The 27,638-nt window shown below is 41.5% G+C and overlaps 1 protein-coding gene across 3 annotated transcripts in view; it reads right to left on the bottom strand.

Moving 5' to 3' along the window:
* DEPTOR (DEP domain containing MTOR interacting protein) overlaps window positions 1-27,638 on the bottom strand; it is a 174,106-nt gene that overhangs the window by 39,475 nt on the left and 106,993 nt on the right. The window contains exon 9 of one of the 3 annotated variants that reach the window (XM_061171369.1): window positions 4,707-4,925. The exons of the other annotated variants lie outside the window; for them this stretch is intronic. Coding sequence (XP_061027352.1) covers window positions 4,857-4,925 — 69 coding nt within the window. The 3' untranslated portion in view covers window positions 4,707-4,856. Of the gene's footprint in view, window positions 1-4,706; window positions 4,926-27,638 lie in introns of those variants that run through there. 3 annotated transcript variants of the gene reach the window in all.

The raw sequence follows: 27,638 nt of genomic DNA, 5'->3' as shown, positions 1-27,638 counted from the left end.
TGGAATGAGTTCCTTTCATCCAAAGAATGCTTTATGTTTACCCACACACTCAGATTCAGCAAGGGATACCACTTAGGAGTTTTGGACATTCCTGGAGTAAATAAGTTGTGCGTGTGTGTGCTTATTGCATAACAGCCCTGACAGCAGAACACTGTTCTTGGGGAAAAAAAAAAAAAAAAAAAAGAAAGAAAATTTGCAGCTGTATGTTCAGTTCCATAAATCTCTCCACCAAATATGCAACTGGCTAGAGAGTGACTGGTGTGGGAGGAGGCAGAGATGCCGTGCTTGGATAAACACAGGATTCGCTCTCCAGAGAATTACCGTCTTCCTCTAAACTTTATGCATTTTAAGCATGCTATGTGGCTATGTGGTGTCCCCAAAGAACAGACTGCACAATTAGCCTTGAAGGAAAGCCAACTGTGTGTAAGGATGACTTTCTTTCACAACAAAACAGCCGCAACAACAAAAAGCAACTCAAGAATTTTTGTTGCAAATTGAGAAATCAAAGTGCCTGCTGGTTTCAAACAGAATCTGCTCGCTCCCAGCCCAAATCGACCAAAGGTCTGTTTCAGATCCAGGCTCAGCCTTGGTCCACTTTGCTCAGTCGGGGGTGGCGGTGGTGTCATGTCAGTCATAGGGAGGGGCGATTGTGGTGCACTTAAAGGAGGGGGCGATAGGAGGAACTCAGGTTCAGTCCAGAGAACTTGGATTCCCAAAGTTAGGATGAACGTTTGCCTTCCTGGCGATTCTCTCTAGGGACGTGTGTTAGACTGAATAGAGGATTTGTAGCCTACCCTGGTGGTTCTGTCACCTTCCTACAAGCAGTTCATGATTGCACTGGGACTGCGTCCAAGGTCTGTTTGTGCTAAGGACAGACAGCATGCTCTTGATCTGGTGGTTTCCCGAGGTTCTAAGAAGTGGTCAGGCACCGAAGAGAAGCAGCACAGGCACATTATAACCACAGGATTCCTTGGACTTCCTTTACTACTGAAGGAATCTGTTACCTGGGAGCCTTTATACCACAGGGGATATGCAAATTATCACTCCTACCCATTCCCCCCACACAGACTTGGCTGCCCCTTGTGGATACAGGAAGTTCCTTAGAATTGCCCGTATTTGCAGACTGGGGCTTCCAACAGCAGGAGACATGCTCTGACCACATGTATTAAACTCCCACAGGAGTGACGGCCAAAAGGAAAGAGGCTCCAGAAGGTCAGACTTCCTCCCTGACCCCAAATTCTTTCCTCCACAAGAAACTTTCAATTAGCAGTTTGCCCTTAGAATGTTGATTATTAGCCATTTGACACCCAGAAATTATTATGCTTTTTTTCTGGATTATACTAAAATGTAATGTTAACATACCCAAGATCTTCTCTTTTTTTTAATTAATTAATTTATTTTTGGCTTAGTCGGGTCTTAGTTGCGGCACGCGGGATCTTTCATTGCGGTGCGCGGGCTTCTCTCTAGCTGTGGCGCGCGGGCTCCGGAGCTCGCAAGCTCAGAAGTTGTAGCGCGTGGGCTCTCTAGTTGTGGTGCAGGGGCTTAGTTGCCCCGTGGCATGTGGGATCTTAGTTCCCCAACCAGGGATCGAACCCGCATCGCCTGCATTGGAAGGCAGATGCTTAACCACTGGACCACCAGGGAAGTCCCTCCAAGATTTTCACAGATAGATTACTTAACGAGATACAGAACACATTAAGGTTATTCATCAGACAAAAAATTGCATTATAACTGCTTTCACAAATGCAATGCATTTTTTTAATATATTATTTTAATCATGAGAGGAGACTTGTTGTGTGCTGATGACACTTTCTAGCTTTGAAAAGTGAGCCAAAGTCTTGTTTCATTTATTTTACCTCCAAGGTGGTGCTGCTCTGATCTGGGCTAAGAACAAAATGTCTGTGTGTGTGGTGTGTGTGTGTGTGTGTGTGTGTGTACGTACTTTGCAGAGATACATAGGCCACCATCTACTTGGTAGTGTTTTGGTGGGAAAAGTAAAAGGATTATAAATAGGTCTGAGCATGGAGCAACCTCCTTTGGGGCATGATATCTGGACCAAGAACCTTAGACATCCTTTGCGAAGGCTAATGGGAACTGAGTGCTCCCAAGGCGGGTAGCCAAGCCTGTGGTTTCTGCTGTAGAACCCCTTCCTTATTCTATCAGTACCTGGTGCTATATTCAGGACCAAGCAATCTGTGGGCCAAGAAATGGAGCTGCCAACCAGGCTCCTCAGGACTGTCTCATTCAAGAACTTGTGTTGAAGGATCAAGAGAGTTCCACACTGACTTGGCTAAAGGCTGGAAGAATAAAGCCTTCTTGTTTTTTTTTTTAATATTTATTTATTTATTTAGGCTGTGCCAGGTCTTAGTTGCAGCACGTGGGATCTTCATTACGGCATGCGGGATCTTAGTTATGGCATGCATGTGGGATCTAGTTCCCTGACCAGGGATCAAACCCAGGCCCCCTGCATTGGGAGCGTGGAGTCTTACCCACTGGACCACCAGGGAAGCCCCTGGAGGAGTAAAGCCTTCTATCTCTCAACTCCCACAGTCTAGCAATAAACGGAGGGCATGGCCCAGTGTGTCATATTCTGGATCATGTCAACTTTAGAAGCCTCTCACACCAGTCCCAGAGAACGTGTGGATTTGAAGACTGGGGTTCCCTCCAGTATCTCCATTCCTAGAGAAACACCTAACCCCTGGCAGAGTTGATTACGTATTTCGCCAAGATTAGCCAGATGGAGAAACTCAGGACCAGAAAAGTAAAATAATATCAACAGATTTGAAGAGCACCATGATATAATGGAAAGATCAAGGACCCTGGAGCCAGACAGACCTGGGCTAATCTGGCTTTTGGTTCTGTCATTTAGTTGTACAACCAGAGGCTCTGATTCAAACTCTGTCAGCCTCAACTATAAAATATAGCTAATCTCCAGCTCATAGGGTTGTGACAAAGATGAGAGGAGATGATACATATTAACCAACTAGTAGAGCACCCAGCCTGGTGCCCAACAAAAACTGGCTCCTTCTTTCCACCATCCCTATAGAACATACCAGACATTGCTACATTAAGCAGTCTACCCTCTAGGTCAGCTCTCATGCCTGTGAATGTTTACTTCTAATGCTAATCCATTGCATTCTTAGCCAGGACCAAACTCTTTTCGCTAAGCCTGTATGCAAGAAAGTGATTATAGGCTAACCCTGAAAAGCTGACTTCCATTCTGGGCATTCAAAAATGCTTCCAGGAACATTTTCCAGATGGCCGTATTCAGCCTGGTCATATTTCTTCTGTCTTTTATAAAGCAGCCAAAATAAGCCAGGTTGTGTATACAACTCTAGTTTGCCAGAACCAGTTCTTTTTAGAAGTTTGGAGAGAAAAGACCAAACTGAAGACTCCTATCTTAAACATTTCATCCTTTTTGGGTCCCTGCCTCAAGGAACCAGAGGGAACAAGACAGAGGTAGTTTCTGCTTACAGAGACAACAGTGAAAGCAATCTCATCCTAGACGTATGTAATACAATTCCATATGCAGTAGCGTGTACAAGGTACCGTACCCAAGGAAAGATCTACCCCTTTTTCAGGGCATCCTCACTCTCCTTTACTGGCTGGATCTCATATTCATTCTCCCCATCCCTTCCTCATACTTGTACCAAGGACATTTTGTGGGTCAGTTATTAGGAAGAACACGAATATAAATAAGAGGGTAGAGCTCTGTGGTGTCAACTTGGCCAAACTAGAACTACATTTCCCAGATTCCCTTCCCAGGGCAGTTACAGAGCGGAGTTGGCCACAGAAGAAATTAGCATAATATCTGGAAGGTGTAAGTGAAAGCAAACATTACTCAAGGCTGCCATGGTTAAATGCAGTGAGAGGTCAACGTGGAGGTGCCATAGAGTTCCAGCCTGTCCTTGTTCTGTGCTGCTCCAGACCCAGTTCTTCTCCCCACTGACAGCCCTGCTGAACAAGAGTGGCTTCAAGCCTCCCACCAGCCAATGAGCTCATAGCTTTCCAGAGATTTCTTCACCAGCTTCCCTGATAATCCCATTCCAGAACCTTCAGGAAAGAAAGTGGAAGTCACCCAACCAGGAATAAAGATTTGGAAACCATAAACAACTGAGGGGATTGCTGAGTATCCAGGAAATATGAAATGAGTAGTAGAAAAAAGAAGTTATTAATACACATGCAGAGATGTTGAGGGATTACAACTTGTTCTCAGTTGCCCTTGAGGTGAGAGGTAAATGCAGAAGGGCTGGTAGTTTCCAGCTTGTCCTGGCTCCCCCCAACTCTGTATCTATCTCTTCCTCCCAACTGCCAGCCCTGCCAACAAGAAGGACTCTCACGCCCACCACCAGACCCTCTAAAAGAAGTGTAAAAAAGGAACTAGTCACCCAGGCTTGAGACAGAGGATGAAAGAGCCAGAACTTGAGTTATAGTGATGAAAATCTAAGGGAGGCATAAAAATGGAAACTGCATAGACAGTGCTGAAAGAGTTGAGGATGGAGTCTGAGAATTAACAGGAGAAGCAAGTTTTTTTTTTTTTTTAACATCTTTATTGGAGTATAATTGCTTTACAATGGTGTGTTAGTTTCTGCTTTATAACAAAGTGAATCAGCTATACATGTACATATAACCCCATATCTCCTCCCTCTTGCGTCTCCCTCCCAGCCTCCCTATCCCACCCCTCTAGGTGGTCACAAGGCACCAAGCTGAGGGAGAAGCAAGTTTAAGGCAAAGATGAGCAGGGACTTGGATGCATTGCCGTGCTGATGAGACATGCTGGCACTGGTGTCCGGGATGACATGGAATGTGGCCTGGAGCTCTGAGAGAGTTTGAGGTGAAAAGTCCACTTTGGGAGTCTATGACACTGAGGTGACGGGGGAAGCAGTCGGGGATGGACATGGAATCCTTACTGCAAAATGGAACACCTAAATATAGACAAACATGTAATTTTTTTCCAGCTATTTCTCTCTGTATATATCTTATTTCCACAAGATCAGAAGCTCTTAGAGAGGATGACTTCAGACTCTCCACAGCGACTGAGATGCATAAGTCGTGCCCCACACGTGGACCCACAGCACTGGATTCCAGCTCACACAGACGTGAGTACCCTGTGGTCCTCCGCCTCCGCTGACCTAGCCAAGGCGGGAGACAGTCATGCCACCTCTGGGCCTACAAAGAAATGCTCTGTGCCTTGTCCTGATTATTCTGGCTCTGGGGAGTGGAACCTGATCTCATCAACCCCAGCTGTGGGTACATGCAGGCGGCTGCCCCGCGCAGAACACAGTGTAGTTAGGGCACTGTGGTCCTACTGTGGTAAAAGAGCTGGTCACACATGGCCCCGGACAGAGGCAGCTTTCTCCTCCAAGACGCAGAGGGGCTCTGGGGGCCCTCCTTAAGCAGACGGCTGCCTTTCCCCGCCCCCGGCAAGAAAGCCCCATTTAAAAGCCTGCTCTGGGAAATTTTCATCACTCAGCGCAAACGGGAGCCAGATCTGGGTGGCTACAGGTCTAGTATGAAGAAAGGGGGGGGGGGGAAGTAAACATTTTCTCTTCAGCAGAGAAACATTCATGTTTTAAACCGAAATACCCAAAGCACATTTGAATTAATAAGAAATTAACCTCCTTAAACCAGCCTTAAACTTGCCTTGGGACAGTATGCAGTATATTTCCCTTCTCTTTTAAAAAGCCTCTGTTGTTCAAAGAGAACAGGACACAGTGGAACCTTCCCAGGCTACAAGACCACAGCTGTTCACTGGTAGCCTCATCATCCAATGGGGCTGAAACTCCATCCCGAAACCCCATCCCTCTGCATGGGACACGCGACAAGAGCTGTGTCTTATGCTGGCTGTTAGGGGAAGCCGGGTTTCTTGAATGCCACATGGCACAGCTGCAGTGATTCAAAGCAGCTGAGATGAGCACAGGAGCAATACGGGCTCGAACACTGTGTTTCTGGGGTTTGGGGGCTGCTGCATTGCATGTTTTGCTCCATGAGAATTCTAACATCAACTGGAGCTCAGCTATTTCTAAACGTGCTTGTAACTGATACACTGCAAGGAAACACCTCAATGCCGAAAGCACACCATCCAAATGCCTTTGCAATATCTTTCAAAGACAAGCCACGGAACACCACCTTCTGTTTGAATCTGAGACATGAAAACCAGCACAGCCTCTCATCCAACAACCAGAAGGGATGATGCAGCACTGAACCCATCTTTTTAAGAGGTCTGGGGGGCTTCCCTGGCGGTCCAGTGGTTAAGAATCTGCACTTCCACAGGTTCAATCCATGGTCGGGGAACTAGGATCCCGCAAGCCTCGCGGTGTGGCCAAAAACAACAACAACAACAACAAAATCACATTGGACTTCCCTGGTGGCACAGTGGTTAAGAATCTGCCTGCCAATGCAGGGGACACAGGTTCGATCCCTGGTCCAGTAAGATCCCACATGCTGTGGAGCAACTAAGCCCGTGTGCCACAACTACTGAGCCTGAACTCTAAAGCCTGCGAGCCACAACTACTGAACCCATGTGCCACAACTGCTGAAGCCCACATGCTCTAGAGCCCGCGTGCTGCAACTACTGAAGCCCACGCACTCTAGGGCCCGTGTGCCGCAACTACTGAAGCCCACGTGCCCTAGGGCCCGCGTGCTGCAACTACTGAGCCGCGTGCTGCAACTACTGAAGCCCATGCGCCTAGAGCCCATGCTCCGCAACAAGAGAAGCCACCGCAATGAGAAGCACGCAGACCGCAACAGAGTAGCCCCTGCTCGCCGCAACTAGAGAAAGCCTGCGCGCAGCAACAAAGACCCAGTGCAGCCAAAAATAAATTAAAAAATTTTTTTAAATGTTCAAAAAAAAAAAATAAGTAAGAGGTCTGGGATGGTATTCCTTACTCTTGGCTGCTGCACATTTAAATCACCTGGGAGTTTCTGAAAAGTACTGATGTCTGAGCCTCACCCCAGACCAACTGAGTCCCTACCTTTGGGTATTTTGTAGGAGTTTCCCAGGTGATTCTGAGGGATAGTGAAGGTTGAGAAACACTGGTCTGGGTATTCGTTCAAGGACCTTCATGTTCTTGCTTATGCTTGTTTTAAACAAGAGAATTAGACGACAGCCCAGTACCCCCAAAATGGAATTCACGGCATGAGAAGAGCTGGAACTCACTTGTCACTTGGCCCTGAACAATTTACTTGGGTCTTTGATTTTCTTACATGTAAAATGGAGTTAACAGTACTTATTCAGCTCTGTATCAGGAAGTTGTGAGAAATGTAATATTCTCTGACACATGTTTTACCAAAGCAAGGCATCTTCATTATTACTATTAAAAACAGTTGAACATAATATAAACTCAAAACAGCCCATATCATATTAATCACTGAAATGAATATGATGGTAGGGGTGGGGTAGAGAAGGGATGGATATAATATAAACTGGGTGTCCCCTGGGCCAGGCATTAAAGCTGATAGATTACACACACACTATTTCACAGCCTGGTCAGCAGTGCTCACATCCTAGTCCTGCTTATCTCCCTTAACCCTGAATAAGTCATTTCCCTTCTGTGGGCTTTACCTTTTTTACCTGTAAAATGAGGAGATTAGACTGGGAGATTTCTATCCTGGGGTCCAAAGATAAGTTTTAGATGATCCACGAACAGCATTAAACTGTGTGCAAATGTGGTCTCTCTCTCTCTCTCTCTCTCTCACACACACACACACACACACACACCCTTTTTTCCTAGGAAGAGTGCCCATAGCTGTCACTGGATTCTCAAAGAAGCATATGACCCCTAAATAATGGGGTCATAGTTATGACCTAAATAATGTTAAGAACCAGTGGAATCTTTTTAACTCTAAGTTTCTGATTACTGGTAGTGGAAATAACACTACTATTGGTGTTGGAAATTCAACAGACATTTTTATATGGGTGAATTTCAAACACATTTGTAAATCTACCCAATGAAAAATCCTGGATAACAGCCAAGAATAAAATCTAGCCAATAACCATTAAACATTGTCAATGGCTTCTTTCACCTCCCAGAAGTCAAACTAGTTTGAAAGGGATGTCAAAAGACCGGCAAAATCTTTACTGGCCTAGAGAGGTCCTGTGGGGATCAGAGCATCCTGGGTCCCTGCCAATCTGGAGGTCTTCTGTAGATGCTGCAACTCTGGTTGCACAGTAGGACTGGTGGAAAGAGTATGTATGTGCATGGGGGCTGAAGGATAAATGAAGCAGAAAATGAAGTCTTAGGGCAAAGGGGGACAAGTCTAAAGATAGGACTAAGCCAGAATGAGAACTTGAACCACTGTCAGACAAAACACAGAATGAAGAAAAACCCTGAGTGGAACTAAAGCCCTGAGTGGAACAAGGTATCTGACAATGCTTAGTACGGATGTTGCTTGAGGCTCTCTATGATCACATTGTCAGGATCTACACTTGGTATCCCGAGACACTAAGATTCATGCTTTCAGGCTTCCGACCAACAGAAAATATTCATTCAGGAGCCCAGCTTAAATGCTGAGTATCATATTACAGCCTAATGATACACAGATTTGGGCTGCTCAAATCCTGGGATACAGAAAGCTCAGAGATAAGGACATACTCTTTCTAGTTTTCAAAGCTCAATCCTTTACTTTTAAACATTTTATTGATTTGAATTTCTTAACTCACAAGAATGCCACCTATCAGTGTCATATTCTTGAAGGACATAGCTATACAAGAGCCAATACAGAGCAGACCCAAATGCAATATTATCCTTCTGTCCACAGGATCATCTAAATCCCCATGATATATTAAGGGCATTTTTGGCTTATATCTTCTCTTGATATAATCAGTTCCACATATTTACAATAATGGTTCCAAAGCACAGAATCTAGAGCCAGGCATATCTGAATTCAGATATGTCTTAACCGTAGGCAAAGTTCTTAACCCTTCTGAACCTCATTTTTTTCCATCTGTAAAAATGGAGACAACACCTATGTCCAGAATTGTTATTATCAATGATCAGAGATAATGCACCTAGCACAGTGCCCAGCATGTAATATCACTCAACAAATGTTGCTTTAATTGGTCTTAGAACTGTTTTCACTAGTTCTCCATTAAATCTGCTGAAAGGATAGGACATGTGCCCCAAAATGTTACATGGAAAAACTACCTTTTTATACAACTATATTCAATGCCATCTGCCTCCTTATCTTAAATAATATATTGTCTGGACATCCATGGACATGCTCAAATTCTTTTAAAAAACAAAAATGGGTACCAACTTTGTACAAGGCAAGATGCTAGTGATTTTCATATGAATTATATGCTTGCTGCTGGTCTGCAGTACATTTTATATTTGTCTGTCTATCTTAGAATATAATGAGAGAGCTTTGGGGATCAACTTCCAATTATTTAAGACTTGAATAAATGGAATCAATTAATTGAAATTTTTAAAAATAGTGAGCACCTATTAAGTGTCATGTGGTGTGGTAGGTGCTAGAATGAAATTCCACTGGCTACTTGCTACTCTAATAAGCCGTTTTACTCTAGTAAAGCAGAGATAGTGCCTAGACTTGAGTCTCCACTCTCTCTACTCACCAAAGTCAATTTATTGACTCAACAAACATTCATTGAGCACATAGTTAAAAAAGAAAAAGGATTAGAGGGACTTCCCTGGTGGTGCAGTGGTTAAGACTCTGGGCTCCCAATGCAGGGGGCCTGGTCAGGGAACTAGATCCCACATGCATGCTGCAACTAAGAGTTCACAATGCCACAACTAAGGAGCCAACAAGCCACAACTAAGGAGCACATGTGCCGTAACTAAAGAGCAGGCGAGCTGCAACTAAGGAGCCCGCCTGCCACAACTAAGACCTGGCACAACCAAATAAATAAATAAATAAATAAAATATTTTTTTAAAAAAGGAAAAAGGATTAGATACTATCCCTGCCCTCATAGAGCCTATGTCTTAGAGAGGTTCAAAGAAAATAAATACATATCTATGAAGAAAATAGACAGGAAGGTATAAAGGAGAGAAGTGAGGGGCTCTGGTAGATACTGTTAAGTTTGATTCGCCTCACCTCATCCCATCCACTCTTTCTCTCGCCCTATGAAAGTTGGAAAATAAAATCTTCAAATTCCCAGCCCCTTTGAAGTGACCGCACAACACAATTCCAGCCAATGAAATGTGGGCAGAAATGCTATGAAGACTTCCCATCCTAACTAAAAAGAAGACGTGTAAGGTGAGGTGTGAAAGATAAGGAGCGATGAGAAGAGAATTCCAGGTGGAGGAAACAGCAAGTGCAAATGCCTCCCGGAGAGAAAGCAATCACTGGTTTGAGGAACTAAAAGGTGGTAATGGAGGCGAGCAAAGAGGAAGGAGGCAAGGAGAGAAGATTTGAAAGACAGGTAGAGGTCAGATCACATGGGGCTGTGAGTCCAAGGTAATGCTTTTAGATTTGACCCTAATTGCAAAGTGAAACCAACAAAGGCTCTCAAGCAGGGGAGTGGCAGACCTGATTGTTTTCAGTTGCTAGGTGGGGAATGGATTATAAAGCTACAAGAGTAGATGTAAGGAGCCCAGTTAGAGCCACAGTCGTCCTGGTGAGAGAGGACAGTGGTTAGGATTTGGGAAAATAAAGAAAAACAGGTGCATTTGGGATACATTTTGGAAGCATCTTGAATTGGAGGGAAAAGAAAAAAGCAAGCATGACTTCTAGGTCTCTGGCCCCAGCACCTGGGTGGATGGTAATGATATTTACTGAGACAGAAGAGACTGGAGGAGGAACAGGAATGTGCAAAACAAAGCATTCAATCAACTCAACACCCATAATTCCCGTTCCAGTGACCTGACCTCTGCCAGACTAATGTTTTTTCATCTTGCTCTCCATCATTTCACTTTCTCTCATAGGCTCTCCTCTGAGAATTGTAAGTTGTAACTGTAATACCAACAATATTTGACTTTATCTGGCAGAAAAATAAAATGATAGGTGAAATTAAGAGACTCTGAAGCTAAAGGCAAAATGGCAGACTCAGCATATGACTTTGTAGTCTTCAGTGTGGAATTCTCAAAATGAATAAAATATGCAAACTTACAAAAATGTGTATCTGAGACCCCAAGTCTTGCACCCAGTAATGTTCCTGTCAAACACACATATTACAGTTGATAATTAAATACTTGAGTGAATAATTAATATCTGCTTCATCACTCGACCTGAAGCTCCACAAGGGCAGGAGCCTCACTTGCTTTGCCCACCAGCAGACCCCAGAGGGCACCATATGCAGTAGGCACTCAATAAATATTAGTTGAAGGATGTTTGTACAGCTCTTTCTGGTCAATGACAGAAACTATTAGTTGTCCTCCAAGATCCACTGTCCCCACTCTCTTTACTAATAGAACCTCCTTTTTTTTTTCTGGACACAGTCGCTGTATTAGTTTCCTAGGGCTACCATGACAAATACCAAGAACAGGGTGGATTAAAACAACAGAAATCCATTGTCTCATAGTTCTGGAGGCTAGGAGTATGAAATTAAGGTATCAGCGGGCCATGCTCTTTCTGATGGCTCTAGGGGAGAATCCTTTCCTGTACCTTCCAGCGTCTGATGTTGGCTGGCAATCCTTGGCATTCCTTGGCTTGTAGATGCATCTCTCCAGTCACATGGCCATCTTCTCCATGTATGCCTTCACATTATCTTTATTCTGTGTGGATCTGTCTCTATGTCCAAATATACCCTTTTTATAAGTGTCCCAGTCATATTGGATTAAGTCCTAATGACCTTATCTTAACTTGATTACCTCTGTTAAGACCCTATTTCCAAATAAGGTCACATTCTCAGGTACTGGGGGTTAGAACTTCAATATATCTTTTTGGGACCTGTATACAACTGAACTCATAAGAGTCACCCAGAATAAACTCAACATTTCCCAGATTCCCTTGCAGCTAAGTGTGGCCATGTGTGGTTACATTCTAGTCAATGGAATATAAACAGAAGTAGTGTGTGCAGCTTTCAGGAAGTAAACCTAATGGCTAGAGTTACAGCAGCCATCCTAGACCATGAAGTGGCCTTGCGAACGGAAGCCGAGCAAAGTGAAAACATGCAAAGTGGGAAATCAGAGACCTCAGAGACATATCTCAGCCTTGAACTGACTTTTTTCCAGCTTTTACATGGCAAAGAAATACTAGTCTAGGGACTTCCCTGGTGGCGCAGTGGTTAAGAATCTGCCTGCCAATGCGGGAGACATGGGTTCGAGCCCTGGTCCGGGAAGATCCCACATGCCGCGGAGCAACTAAGCCCATATGCCACAACTACTGAACCCGTGCCCCTAGAGTCCACGCTCTGCAACAAGAGAAGCCACCACAATAAGTCCATGCACTGCATGGACGAGTAGCCACCACTCGCTGCAACTGGAGAAAGCCCGTGCACAGCAACGAAGACCCAATGCAGCCAAAAATAAAAAAAATAATAAATTAAAAAAAAAAAAGAAAGAAATACTAGTCTTAACCACTGTTTATGAAGATTTTACTTCATTCATAAGGGAAGCTAATTGTAACTGATATATAGCCTTAAACTGTGGAATCTTCTGTAAGTCACACACAAGTGGAGACAGTAAAGACACTACTATATTTATCTTTATTTCCCATGATACTTGGATTGTTTATGGATAAATCCAGGAGTACAACTTCGGAAAGAGATGTCCTGCCTGGGTTGGGACAGCTTTGAATTTCTTCCAGATACAGGTCAGTCTCGGGGAGGTCCCTGACTTTACACCTGGAGACAGTCTTGGGGTAACTGGTTTTGTGGAGTCCTTCAGAGGGTTGACAGGATTTGGCCTCTCACTAATTATTTAGTTGTGACCCAGAAAAATAAAGTTACCACCTAATCTATTAAGGCCCGAGGGGTCCCAGGGCTGTCCATTTCTCAGTACTTGCCCTTCTTCCTGTCTCCAGGGATCCAGCACAAAGAAAGCCAGTATTAGATCCCATAGCAGATCTACTTAGGAACAGCTCAGGATTATACCGAGATATTTCTAACACTTCCCGTGTCTTTGCTTTGTAAAAGGTTCCTTTTTCTACAGTTCTGATTAAAAGTGTTTAGTTTCACCTCAGTGTTAAACAAGCTTAGCAAGACGTGAAAACAAACCCACTGATACGTGTATAGCAGTCAGTAGGGCTGAAATTTGATGTAATGCCAATAATCACTTATTTTCAGATGCACCTTTTAACAACTCTGAAATCGGGTCACATCTTATGATCAATGCACCTTATATTTGATGAAATATGTTAGCTGATGCTCACTAAATGGTACTATGTGACAGGCAAGGGGCTTGATACTTCATACACATTTTCTTATTTATCCTCACAGTCATGCCATGAAGCAATTAACACTGCCATTTTAAGATGAGAAACAGAGATTTAGCATTTCTAAGAAAGTGATAGAATCGTAATGGCATGCTGCAATATGGCAGAAACATATGATTACATAGATTCTGCTTCCCATGATATCCCATTTTGGCTACTGTTTTGTTACTCTGCGTTATGTGTTTGTAAATATAAATTTATTTAAGCGAGAGTCAGCCAGAAGACCAACACAAAGATTCTAACAAGCAATATAATACATGACACCTACAAATACTTATTGTTTATTATGAGCCAGATACTGTGCTAGGACACATTTCATTTAATTGTAACTATTATAAGTGCCATTTTAAAGGTGAAGAATTTAAGGGGGGAGGGCAAATAGGGGTAGGGGATTAAGAGGTACAAACTATTATGTATAAAATACATAAGCTATAAGAATCTATTGTATAACACAGGGAATATAGCCAATTTTATTATAACTATAAATGGAGAATAACCTTCAAAAATTGTTAATCACTATGTTGTACACCTGAAACTTAAATAATATTGTCCATCCACGATACATCAATTTAAAAAAAAAAAAGGTGAAGAATTTGAGGCCTAGAGTTTAAGTAGTTATCCTGGGTCCTATGGAAGTGGTGAAGTTGGGCCTCAAACATCCGGTGCCTGACACCCAAGCCTGGGCTCTTTATGACATGACCTGGTGCCAAACACAAATGAGAAACTTGAGCCCTCGGTGAATGTGGGATGGGCCACAAGTAAAGGGAATGTGATGGGTCAGATGAAAGGAAGAAGAATGGCCAGGAGAAGTCAGACATAACTTCTGGGAATTTTCTGGGAGATTTTATTAAAATTAATTTTTATTGGAGTATAGTTGCTTTACAATGTTGTGTTAGTTTCCTGCTGCACAGAAAAGTGAATCAGTCATACGTATACATACATCCACTCTTTCTTTGATTTCCTTCCCATTTAGATCACCACAGAGCATTGAGTAGAGGTCCCTGTGCTATACAGTAGGTTCTCATTAGTTATCTATTTTATACATAGTGGTGTATATATATCAGTTTCTGGGAGATTTCTGAAAGTGTTAGTGGATGAAATCCGTCAGAAAGGACCTTGCAGCCTCAGTATGCAGCAGAGTGTGGCTTTCTGGACGGGCTTAGGAGCACAAACATGGGGGAAGTGGGAGGACTGGGCAGAATTCTCAGGTCATAAGGCAAATGGCAACTTAGAGTGGAAAGGCTGGTGCTCAGGGAATTTGAGAAGGATTTCCAGGATTGAAGAAATGCTCAGACTTATGCCACAAGCTAGGAACACCTCTTCGAGACGCATTCCTTGCAGTCACCCTGCGGGGAAGGAAGGGCAACCTGCCTCCCTCACCAGCCCTGTGAGGAGGACTCCACATATGTCCTCATTTACCAGATGAGAAAAAGGCCCAGAGAAATGAAATAATGTGCCAAACATCACAGAGCCATGAGGAGGGGAGCCAGGATTCTGTCTGACTCTAAGTCTAAACTAATTTCTGGTGACAGAACTCATAACAGTGGTTGCCTCTGGTGGGAGGGGACTGGCTGGAAAGAGGCAGGAGGGAACTTTCTGGAGTACAGGAAATGTTCTATGTGCCGATTGGCAGTTACACAGGTGCATACATTTGACAAAACCTATCAAACTATATACTTAAAAGCTGTGTTGGGAATTCCCTGGCGGTCCAGTGGTGAGGACTCGGCGCTTTCAGTGGTGAGGGCGCAGGTTTGATCCCTGGTCAGGGAAATAAGATCCCGCAAGCTGCGCGGTGCGGCCAAAATAAATAAATGAATAAATAAATAAATAAATAAATTTTTAAAAGCTGTGTATTTTGTCATACGAAAATTATGACTCAATTCAAAACACAATTTTATAAATCTCTTAAGCTTTCCTCCCCTAACTTGTGCATTTTCATTGGGGGTGACCTAGGTAGTTTTTTTCCTACCTCTTAGCATATGAAAAAACAATCTTCCTCTTTTTATGTATAAAACATATACATACATATACGCACATATATATATTCCATAAACAGGTATATAGTTATCTGTGGTATCCACATTTCATGGGGGAGAGATGAGTAAGGAAAAAAAAAAAATGTCTTGAAAAGGCTCCTGAAGGGAAAGATAATAAAAAATAGGTTGAGAAACACTGCTCTAATTCACTGCTACCCCTCCTTCCAAAATTTTCTTTACACTGCAGTCAAGTCTTAGCTGTCATTCTTTTCTTCCAAGGAACTGTGTTGCATTCTGGGTTTCTTCTATACGGAATAAACCCTGTGTGTGTGTGTGTGTGTGTGTGTGTGCGCACACCTGCACACATGAACACACTACAACCATGTGTGTGCATACATACACAGATACACTTAGGTTTACTTGATTTCTGTTCATTCTTTTGGTCTCACCTCAAGCATTCCTCCCTCGGGGAAGTTTCCCTGTCATCCCTCCCACTGTTCTACACAAATGAGAAGCACTGGTCCTTTTCTTCACAGCTCTCATCTCTGTTTATAATTATACACTTCAGAGTGGAAATATGTGATGAATGTCTCTCTCCCTCTTTAGACCTTAAATCCCATGAAGGCCTAACATGATGTCTGGCTCATGGTAGGTAGTCAAGAAATACTAAGTGAACAAAGAACTGTGCAGAGTTGCCTTGTCTTCTCCAGGGCTGCCAGCGCTTGACATGAGGGATGGTTCTCCGCCAAGGAAGGGCATGGAGCAGAAAAGGGGTCTGAGCTAAGGCCCTGAGAAGTGGCCTCTGGTGCTGGCAGGGCCCCCCACAGAGAGAGTGATCATCTCTCTCCGCCCACCATGCCCAATGGGGAGCAAAGGAACACTGACCCTTCCACTTCCTGTTGACTGAGAAACTGACAACTCCGCTAGAATAAGACATAGCACAGTGCATCAGACAACCCTTTTTATCCCCACATATGACTTTTCTGAACTCAACTGGAAAGGAACTACTTTTAAAATATCACAGTATGCAATTTTTTTCATATGTGTTGATTATCATCCCACCATTTGCTACTTCAGTGCCCAAACTGTCCTGGCTAAATTAATTAGGGACTCGGGATGGTTTGCCCAACCTGGCCTCTTTTGGTTCAGGAGGAAAATTCCATGGAATATACAGGTTTGTGGACATGGGGAGGAAAGATCAAAAAGCAGGATTTTGACATTTTTCTTCTAAAGAGAAATAGGAATTTTTGAAAGGAGAAAAAAAGAACACAATGGCCACTAATTCCTTACTCTGACTCAGATGGTTTTGTCTCCAGATAAACGTACAAAGAAACAAACAAACAGGGCAAAGAGGCCCCATACGTCCACATCCATCAATTCATCACAGCAGGAAACAAGAAAAGAAGCCAGGAGTCTTGAAATCCCTCTGAGAGTTGGCACAGGGTTGTGTGAACTTGAATACTGTTTCTCACAGGATTTAATTATTCCCACCAGAAAAAAATAAACTTTCCAGAAAAGAGCAAGGATATCTTTTGTTTCTTATTTGTAAATATGGCTCAAATTCCTTCACAGTCTGAAGGCTGAATGGTTTCCTCTGCTAAGTGTTTGATTGAACTAACAGAAGTGGATTTTTTGTTACATCTTTCACTTGGATGATCCTGCAAGATCTAGCCCTGACCTAGGTGAGGGGCTGGTGCCAAGAATAAACATCATTTATTTGATCTTCTTCAAGCCAAGGCAGGTGAACGTGTGACCACCGCAACAATTCATCTTGAATTGAATACAAATTCTCCACTCAGGAGACATGAAAGGTCATGCATCCATGAGCAGTTCACAAAGGGTTTAAGGTTTTATTGGACTATATCATCTATTGGGCTCTGCCTCGTGGGTTTGTATTTTTTGAAGTAATGCAATAGGAAGCATTATGAGGACTTTGGGGTGGAGAGACCAGGTTCTAACCTAGCTCTAACATTTACAAGCTGGGTGACCTTGGGAAAAGGATTAACTGGGTCTCAGTTTCCTCATTTGCAAGGTAGGGAGAACACGACCCCCCCCCCCAAAAGGTATAAGAACAATAAAAGAGATAATGTGTGTGAAATGCATGGGAACACAATGCAGGTGTTCAATGAGTGAATTCCTTAGCCTTTCTATAGAAGCACCGATTCACTGGATCATTCAACAAATTTGCTTCCAGTGCTTACTAAATGCCAGGAATTGTGCTGAGTACTGGGAATATAGTAGTTAAGACAGACAAGGTCCGTACATTTATGGAGCTACTGGAGACAGATAAATAATAAATGTTAAGTACTATTATCTGATTCTGATAAATGTTATGTCTTGAAAAAATAAGACAGGGTAATATGATAAAGAGTAACTGGAGGAAGACAGGGTATTTAAGAAAGGCTTCCCTGAAAAATTGACATTGAATCTGAGACTTGAATGACAACAAAGGAACCAGTCATTCAGCCTGAGGCCAATGGAGTTGCAAGCAAAACAGGGTTATAGATAATGTTCTAATCAAAAGGGCCCAGATCATGTACTTTGAGGGCCATAGAAGGTGTCTGGAATTTATTTTCATTGTCATGGGAAGCCAATAAGGTTTTAACAATCAGAGTCAAGTAATTAGATTTACTTGAGGGGCAGACCTAGGCACACTCATGATGTATCTGTGAAATGTAAAAATTCTGCCCTGACTAGAGTGGAAGATAGCTACTAGAGGATCAGGGAAAATGAAGTTATGATAGAGAATGTGACCCAGAAATGGGTTTAGACTTGATGTGATAAAATCAGAAAAGAGGATGTCATTAAAGGTTGCAACATGAAGCCAAGTTTAAGTGATATTCATTAGACTGTAGCCAGTAGACTATTCTGGGGAAGGAACTTTATTCCTTTTCAAAGTAGAGGAAAAGAGGTAAGAAATAGAAGTATTCCTCCTGGAATCATTTCTTCCTTCAGGATTTTAGTATTTAGCTGCTGATATGAAGTGGACTCATGTACAGAAAGGGGCTAGCATGGTGCAAGGTCAGGCATACAGAAGACACTCAATAAATTATTGTTTTTTTCTCTTCTTTCCTCCTTTCCCCATTGTGTTGAAATGAACCAGAAGTTACTGGTATGGAATTGCTAAAGGATGAGTGAAGGGTGGCCAAAGGGAAAATGTACAGAACAACCTCTTTCAGATGAAAATGCATTGCATGGGTTGACTCAACTTTTGATGGGTCCTGTATTTCATGTTCTATTCTAGAGTTGCAATGCCAAGGAAAGGTCTTCTAAGCCAGAGATTTACAGATTTCATTTTTTAGGTAAAAGAACCTTCAAAATAAAAATAACTCCAAATTTAAAAATGGTGGATCAAGTGATAATTCTAATGATACTACTGCTGTTGTTCTCTAGGCCGTAAGGGGGTGGAGAGGAATATGAAATAATATAGAAACTTATCAGCAAAGGTGTAATTAATTGTTCTCTTTTTTACATTCATCTTGATTGAGACAAAACTGAAAAGTAAGGTTATAGTTTGGGGCCTCTGGTAACATCTGTTCCCTTTTTGGTCTCTGGGGACAAATACGCTATTACTGCATGAGGAGGAGAAGGTAATTGGAAGGGAAGAAGGGAAATGGACTAGAGTAAAAATAAAGTTTTCAAACAAGCTGGAGATGATGCAAAAGTCTTCTGACCAAAACACTTAAAACTCAATTCCATTTACAACTGAAGTCAAGGTGGAACCTTCCCAGGCCTACATCTCAGCAATCCCCTCCTGCAACTTAGCTGCCTGACCCACCCCCAGCAGCCTGGGTCAGCTACGAGGAGGTTGTGAGCATGAAGAGCTCTGGGAATTGGGGCTAGATCACAGACTTCTCCATCTCATCCAGAAAAGGAGCTGGGTGGATCTTATCACTCTCCCTAAGGACACATTTTCTCTGGAGTTCTTCAAGAACTTCTAGAGAAGGAAATTTTAATACAGGCATGACAGTCTCCCCTCGTCATAGGGGAAGGGTTCCCGTTAAACCAGGCAAAGAGCTCTCCTCTGGGTCTGGAAAGGTCGAGAAGTGCTAAGAGGGGAATATGGAATTCAGTCTCTTCACTCTGGGGCCTGACCTGTCCACACACTGGTGGCCTACTTCTTAAAATTTTCCAAGCCTCATTAAAAGGTAAAATAAAAGCGAGAAATGGGACAAGCCTCTTAGATAGCCTCATCCACCAGAGGGCAGACAGCAGAAGCAGAAGAACTACAAATCTGAAGCCTGTGGAACAAAAACCACATTCACAGAAAGATAGACAAAAGAAAAGGCAGAGGATTTTGTAGCAGATGAAGGAACAAGATAAAACCCCAGAAAAACAATTAAATGAAGTGGAGATAGGCAACCTTCCAGAAAAAGAATTCAGAATAATGAGAGTGAAGATGATACAGGACCTCGGAAAACGAATGGAGGCAAAGATCGAGAAGATGCAAGAAATGTTTAACAAAGACCTAGAAGAATTAAAGAACAAACAAACAGAGATGAACAATACAAAAACTGAAATGAAAAATACACTAGAAGGAATCAATAGCAGAATAACTGAAGCAGAAGAACGGATAAGTGACCTGGGAGACAGAATGGTGGAATTCACTGCTGCAGAACAGAATAAAGAAAAAAGAATGAAAAGAAATGAAGACAGCCTAAGAGACCTCTGGGACAACATTAAACGCACCAACATTCGCATTACAAGGGTCCCAGAAGGAGGAGAGAGAAAGGACCCGAGAAAATATTTAAAGAGATTATAGTCAAAAACTTCCCTAACATGGGAAAAGAAAATAGCCACCCAAGTCCAGGAAGTGCAGAGAGTACCAGGCAGGATAAACCCAAGGAGAAACACGCCGAGACACATAGTAATCAAATTGACAAAAATTAAAGACAAAGAAAAATTATTGAAAGCAACAAGGGAAAAATGACAAATAACATACAAGGGAACTCCCATAAGGTTAAAAGCTGATTTCTCAGCAGAAACTCTACAAGCCAGAAGGAGTAGCACGATACATTTAAAGTGATGAAAGGGAAAAGCCTACAACCAATATTACTCTACCCGGCAAGGATCTCATTCAGATTCGACAGAAAAATCAAAAGCTTTACAGACAAGTAAAAGCTAAGAGAATTCAGTACCACCAAACCAGCTCTACAACAAATGCTAAAGGAACTTCTCTAAGTGGGAAACACAAGAGAAGAAAAGGACCCACAAAAACAAACCCATAACAATTAGAAAATGGTAATAGGAACATACATATCAATAATTACCTTAAACGTGAATGGATTAAATGCCCCAACCAAAAGACACAGGCTAGCTGAATGGATACAAAAACAAGACCCATATATATGCTGTCTACAAGAGACCCACTTCAGACCTAGGGACACATACAGACTGAAAGTCAGGGGGTGGAAAAAGATATTCCATGCAAATGGAAATCAAAAGAAAGCTGGAGTAGCAATACTCATATCAGATAAAATAGACTTTAAAATAAAGAATGTTGCAAGAGACAAGGAAAGACACTACATCATGATCAAGGGATCAATCCAAGAAGAAGATATAACAATTATAAATATATATGCACCCAACATAGGAGCACCTCAATACATAAGGCAACTGCTAACAGTTATAAAAGAGGAAATCAACAGTAACATGATAATAGTGGGGGACTTTAACACCTCACTTACACCAATGGACAGATCATCCAGACACAAAATTAATAAGGAAACACAAGCTTTAAATGACAAAATAGACCAGATAGATTTAAATGATATTTATAGGACATTCCATGCAAAAACAGCAGATTACACTTTCTTCTCAAGTACACATGGAACATTCTCCAGGATACATCACATCTTGGGTCACAAATCAAGCCTCAGTAAATTTAAGAAAATTGAAATCATATTAAGCATCTTTTCTGATCACAACGCTATGAGATTAGAAATCAATTACAGGGAAAAAAACGTAAAAAACACAAACACATGGAGGCTAAACAATACGTTACTAAATAACCAAGAGATCACTGAAGAAATCAAAGAGGAAATCAAAAAATACCTAGAGACAAATGACAACGAAAACACAACTATCCAAAACCTACGGGATGCAGCAAAAGCAGTTCTAAGAGCGAAGTTTATAGCAATACAAGCCTACCTCAAGAAACAAGAAAAATCCCAAATAAACAATCTAACCTTGCACCTAAAGGAACTAGAAAAAGAAGAACAAAGAAAACTCGAAGTTAGTAGAAGGAAAGAAATCATAAAGATCAGAGCAGAAATAAATGAAATAGAAACAAAGAAAACAATAGCAAAGATCAATAAAGCTAAAAGCTGGTTCTTTGCAAAGAAAAACGAAATTGATAAACCTTTAGCCAGACTCATCAAGAAAAAGAGGGAGAGGACTCAAATCAATAAAGTTAGAAATGAAAAAGAAGTTACAACAGACCACAGAAATACAAAGCATCATAAGGGACTACTACAAGCAACCTAAGCCAATAAAATGGACAACCTGGGAGAAATGGACAAATTCTTAGAAAGGTATAACCTCCCAAGGCTGAACCAGGAAGAAATAGAAAATATGAACAGACCAATCACAAGTAATGAAATTGAAACTGTGATTAAAAATCTTCCAACAAACAAAAGTCCAGGACCAGATGGCTTCACAGGTGAATTCTGTCAAACATTTAAGAAGAGCTAACACCTATCCTTCTCAAACTCTTCCAAAAAATTGCAGAGGAAGGAACACTCCCAAACTCATTCTATGAGGCCACCATCACCCTGATACCAAAACCAGACAAAGATACTACAAAAAAAGAAAATTACAGACCAATATCACTGATGAATAGAGATGCAAAAATCCTCAACAAAATACTAGCAAAGAGAATCCAACAACACATTAAAAGGATCATGCACCATGATCAAGTGGGATTTATCCCAGGGATGCAAGGATTCTTCAATATATGCAAATCAATCAATGTGATACACCATATTAACAAATTGAAGAATAAAAACCATATGATCATCTCAATAGGTGCAGATAAAGCTTTTGACAAAATTCAACACCCATTTATGATAAAAACTCTCCAGAAAGTGGGCATAGAGGGAAGCTACCTCAACAGAATAAAGGCCATATACAACAAACCCACAGCAAACGTCATTCTCAATGGTGAAAAACTGAAAGCATTTCCTCTAAGATCAGGAACAAGACAAGGATGTCTACTCTCACCACTATTATTCAGCATAGTTTTGGACGTCATAGCCATGGCAATCAGAGAAAAAGAAATAAAAGGAATACAAATTGGAAAAGAAGAAGTAAAACTGTCACTGTTTGCAGATGACATACTACACATAGAAAATCCTAAAATCCTACACATAGAAAATCATAATCTTTAGGATTAGCTACTAGAGCTAATCAATGAATTTGGTAAAGTTGCAGGATACAAAATTAATGCACAGAAATCTCCTGCATTCCTATACGCTAACAACAAAAGATCAGAAAGAGAAATTAAGGAAACAATCCCATTCACCACTGCAACCAAAAGAATAAAATACCTAGGTATAAACCTACCTAAGGAGGTAAAAGACCTGTACTCAGAAACTATAAGACACTGATGAAAGAAATCAAAGATGACACAAAACGGAGAGATATACCATGTTCTTGGATTGGAAGAATCGATATTGTGAAAATGACTATACTACCCAAGGCAATCTACAGATTCAATGCAATTCCTATCAAATTACCAGTGGCATTTTTTACAGAACTAGGACAAAAATTCTTAAAATTTGTATGGAGACACAAAAGACCCCGAATACCCAAACAGTCTTGAGGGGAAAAAACAGAGCTGGCGAATCAGACTCCCTGACTTCAGACTATACTACAAAGCTACAGTAATCAAGACAATATGGTACTGGCACAAAAACAGAAATATAGATCAATGGAACAGGATAGACAGCCCAGAGATTAACCCACGCACCTATGGTCAACTAATCTATGACAAAGGAGGCAAGGATATACAATGGAGAAAAGATAGTCTCTTCAATAAGTGGTGCTGGGAAAACTGGATAGCTACATATAAAGGAATGAAACTAGAACACTCCCTAACACCATACACAAAAATAAACTCAAAATGGATTAGAGACCTAAATGTAAGACCAGACATTATAAAACTCTTAGAGGAAAACACAGGAAGAACACTCTTTGACATAAATCACAGAAAGATCTTTTTTGATCCACCTCCTAGAGTAATGGAAATAAAAACAAAAATAAACAAATGGGACCTAAGGAAACTTAAAAGCTTTTGCAAAGCAAAGGAAACTACAAACAAGACGAAAACACAACCCTCAGAATGGGAGAAAATATTTGCAGACGAATCAACTGGCAAAGGATTAATCTCCAAAATATATACACAGCTCATGCGGCTCAATATTAAAAAACAAACAATCCAATCAAAAAATGGGCAGAAGATCTAAATAGACATTTCTCCAAAGAAGACATACAGATGGCCAAGAAGCACATGAACAGCTGCTCAACATCACTAATTATTAGAGAAATGAAAATCAAAACCACAATGAGGTATCACCTCACACCAGTTAGAATGGGCATCATCAGAAAATCTACAAACAATAAATGCTGGAGAGGGTGTGGAGAAAAGGGAACCCTCTTGCACTGTTGGTGGGAATGTAAATTGATACAGCCACTATGGAAAACAGTATGTTGTTTCCTTAAAAACTAAAAATAGAATTACCATATAACCCAGCAATCCCACTACGGGCATATACCCAGAGAAAACCATAATTCAAAAGGACACATACACCCCAATGTCCACTGCAGCACTATTTACAATAGCCAGGTCATGGAAGCAACCTAAATGTCCATAGACAGATGAATGGATAAAGAAGATGTGGCACATATATACAATGGAATATTACTCAGCCATAAAAAGGAACGAAATTGGGTCATTTGTACAGATGTGGATGGATCTACAGACTGTCATACAGAGTGAAGTAAGTCAGAAAGAGAAAAACAAATATCGTATATTAACGCATATATGTGGAACCTAGAAAAATGGTACAGATGAACCGGTTTGCAGGGCAGAAATGGAGACACAGATGTAGAGAACAAACGTAGGGACACCAAGGGGGGAAAGTGGGGGTGGGGGTGGGGTGGTGGTGGGATGAATTGGGCAATTGGAATTTACATGTATACACTGATGTGTATAAAATGGATGACTAATAAGAACCTGCTGTATAAAAAAAAAATAAAATAAAATTCAAAAATTTAAAAAAAAAAGCGAGAAATGGTAAACATACAAAAACTAGTTACAAAACGATTTCTGTTTTGGCAAGGAAAGCAGAGAAATTAAGCAGCCACAGAAAGTAGAAAAATTCCACTGGATGGAAAGATCACAAAGGCCCAGATGTAAAGCTTTGTCTACATTGGAAAGTAGGAGAAAACGAGGGCTGAGACCTGAGACGTGAGCCTGGTCTTCCGTGTAGAGACTAACATGGAAGGCAAAGTGGGACACTTTTCACTGTCCTGGGTCAGCTCTTGCCAGTCAGAGGTGCTAAAAGGAGGCTTCTGACCAGATGGGCAATTTCTACCACCCAGACCAAGCAGGTTGATCACTGCCCAGGTCACCAGATCCTTCCCCAGGACAGGCTCTTGTACGGTCACCCCCACTGCGCACCCCCTTCCCCCCAACTGAGCTCCACACAACCAGACACGCTGCCCTGAAGTTCAAGAGCAGCAGCGATGTGACAGGTTGGTGGTAACAAGTCTCCAGGATTGGGTTATAGCAGCGGTCCCTGACCTTTTTGGCACCAGGGACCGGTTTCGTGGAAGACAATTTTTCCCTGGACCAGGGCGGGGGTGGTAACACGGGGAGCGATGGGGAGCGATGGGGGGCGGCAGATGAAGCTTCGCATACTCACCCGCCGCTCACCTCCTGCTGTGCGGCCCGGTTCCTAAGAGGCCACGGACCAGCACCGGTCTGCGGCCCGGGAGTTGGGGACCCCTGGGTTATACAAAGGGCTTTTTATATAAGTTATTCTATAACAAATACATATGGTAAATATAGGAAATTATTCAGTGTTTTCTATAACAAAGTAATGGATTTAAATGAACATACACAAGTAAATTACATGGAATTCCGAGCATGGTATTCCCTGTCATCTTCATTTAACCAATAGTACAATTCAAAAATATCTCAATACAGTCATTCTAACACAGAATTTGATCAAAAGCAGGTTTTTAGAACAGGGCTATATTTTAAGATTTCATTTCAGTGATAAATGTTGTGTTAGATAATTTAAACAGACTTTTTTTCCCCAGCTGGATTTCCCAGCATTTTTAGTATGCTAATGTGCTTTTTGTAGATTTCTAAGAGGGGAATAAACCGTGCAGCAGTTGAAAACTGTTTTGATCACAGAACCTCAGGACAGGATATTTTGCTGGACCAGAGAGCTGTATAATACAATTTTGGAAACGCTGTTCTACTGAATTCTGTACTGCCCTACAACATATGAAAACCATTGTACACCCCACTGAGAAACTAAGAGTATAAACCGTATGAAGTGTTAGCTTCTGAAATTGACAAGTGTATCAGGTTACCCATCTATCAGGGTATGTACATTCAGAAGTTAATTAAGAAATCAACTGACAATGTCTAGAACAGTTATCCATGTTAACCAATAAAGATGGACTCAAATCAATGAAATACACCTGGCTAAGCAAAACAAGGTCTTTAGCTGCAATGTAAATCCATTGCTTTCCCCAAAGGAAGTAGGCTTCAAGCCCCATGCAAGTGAGTGCACGCTCAGAACCAAAGTACGCTGCCAGAAATAATTTATACTGAGGTACTTTACTGTGGGAATAAAATACAAAACTCTTCCCACAGCCAAGAGTTCCATTAGAAAATGAAAAATTCAGCCTCAGTGCAGATACAAATGCTCCTGGCCAACTTTCCTACTCTGGGTTTGTTTGGTGCTGTGCCCACTGCAATACTGAGGATGTAGGAAGGGCCTCTAATACAGATGGACTTAGCCAACGAGGCTTCTGTAACTTACCCAGAACACAAGACACAGGAAGCCTGTGCCTCCCTGTATGAAGGAGGTGTTCAAATCAGGGGGCAGAGTCAACCCTGAATCCTACCAGCATCGGTTACCCGGACTGGCCGTAATCTCTGCTCTGTGCTCCCTTGAGCTGGTCTCAGCTGCCCACCTCTCTTTTCTAGTAGGTAAACCATTGCCAGAGGGTAAGTGCTGGAAACCAGAGCTGTGGAGATCCAAACCATGCCATTGCTTCACTGGTTTACTGCTCTAGGAAAAGGACTGAGGGGAGAGGATGAAAGTATTGAAGAAATAAAGGGGGGGAATAATCTGTGGCTTTCAAGTCTTCTGCATCCTCCCATGGTCCCAGATAATCAAGAGATAAATACCCTCTGTGAAATATTTTACAGATGACAGAACAAAACTGTGCTAGATAAAGGTGTTTTGAAGCAGAAAACCAGTGCTATCAATATCCTCTTATACCATATTTCTTTACAAATAAAAACAATGTATATATATATACTTATATGTATGTATATATATATATATGTATACATACATAGAAGAAGTCTGGAAGAATATAAATCAAAATGTTAACAGTGATACACTTTAATGTATGTCAATTATACTTCAAAAGAGCTGCTTAAAAATGTAAAGAGTGGTTATCTCTAAGCTAGGAAAGATTATAGGCAGTTATTTTTTTTTCTGCCTGTGTGTATTTTCCAAATTTTCTGACTTTAATATTCATTTATAATAATATTCATAATATTCTTCATTACTTTAATAATAATATTCATTACTTTAATACTAAAAATGTGTAAAAATTATTTTCAAAAATCTTACACAATTCACTCAGTTTCTTGATGTTTGTGTAGTTCTTTGTACTTTATCAAGTGTTTCGACATACTTAATCCATAAAACAGCAGAATGAAATATGATTATCATTTCAGAGAGGAGGAAACAGGCTCTGAGATGTTACAGAACTTGTTCAAAGAGCTAGTAAGTAGTAAAAACCAATAAAAGAATCCAGATCTCCTCTTCCAAACTCCACGACTTTTGTTCTCTTTTTCTCACTATTTACTGTTTCTTGTGTCTTGGCTGCTTAAACACCACAAGTATATACTCTGAACAAAAGCAGTAGAGTTACTGTATAAGATTTAAGCAAAAAGAAACTTTTTTTCAAATTCAGTATTGGTTCAGGAGAGAAATGTAAAATACCGAGGGAGGTTTGGAGACCAAGAAGGCAATAGTCCGAGCGATAGAAAAACTTATCCTTTTAGTTGCTAC

Source organism: Eubalaena glacialis, chromosome 17 (assembly GCF_028564815.1).
Source record: "Eubalaena glacialis isolate mEubGla1 chromosome 17, mEubGla1.1.hap2.+ XY, whole genome shotgun sequence".
Lineage (NCBI taxonomy): Eukaryota > Metazoa > Chordata > Mammalia > Artiodactyla > Balaenidae > Eubalaena > Eubalaena glacialis.
The sequence above is the reverse complement of the archived record's forward strand: the minus strand, read 5'-3'. Positions and strand labels throughout refer to the sequence as shown.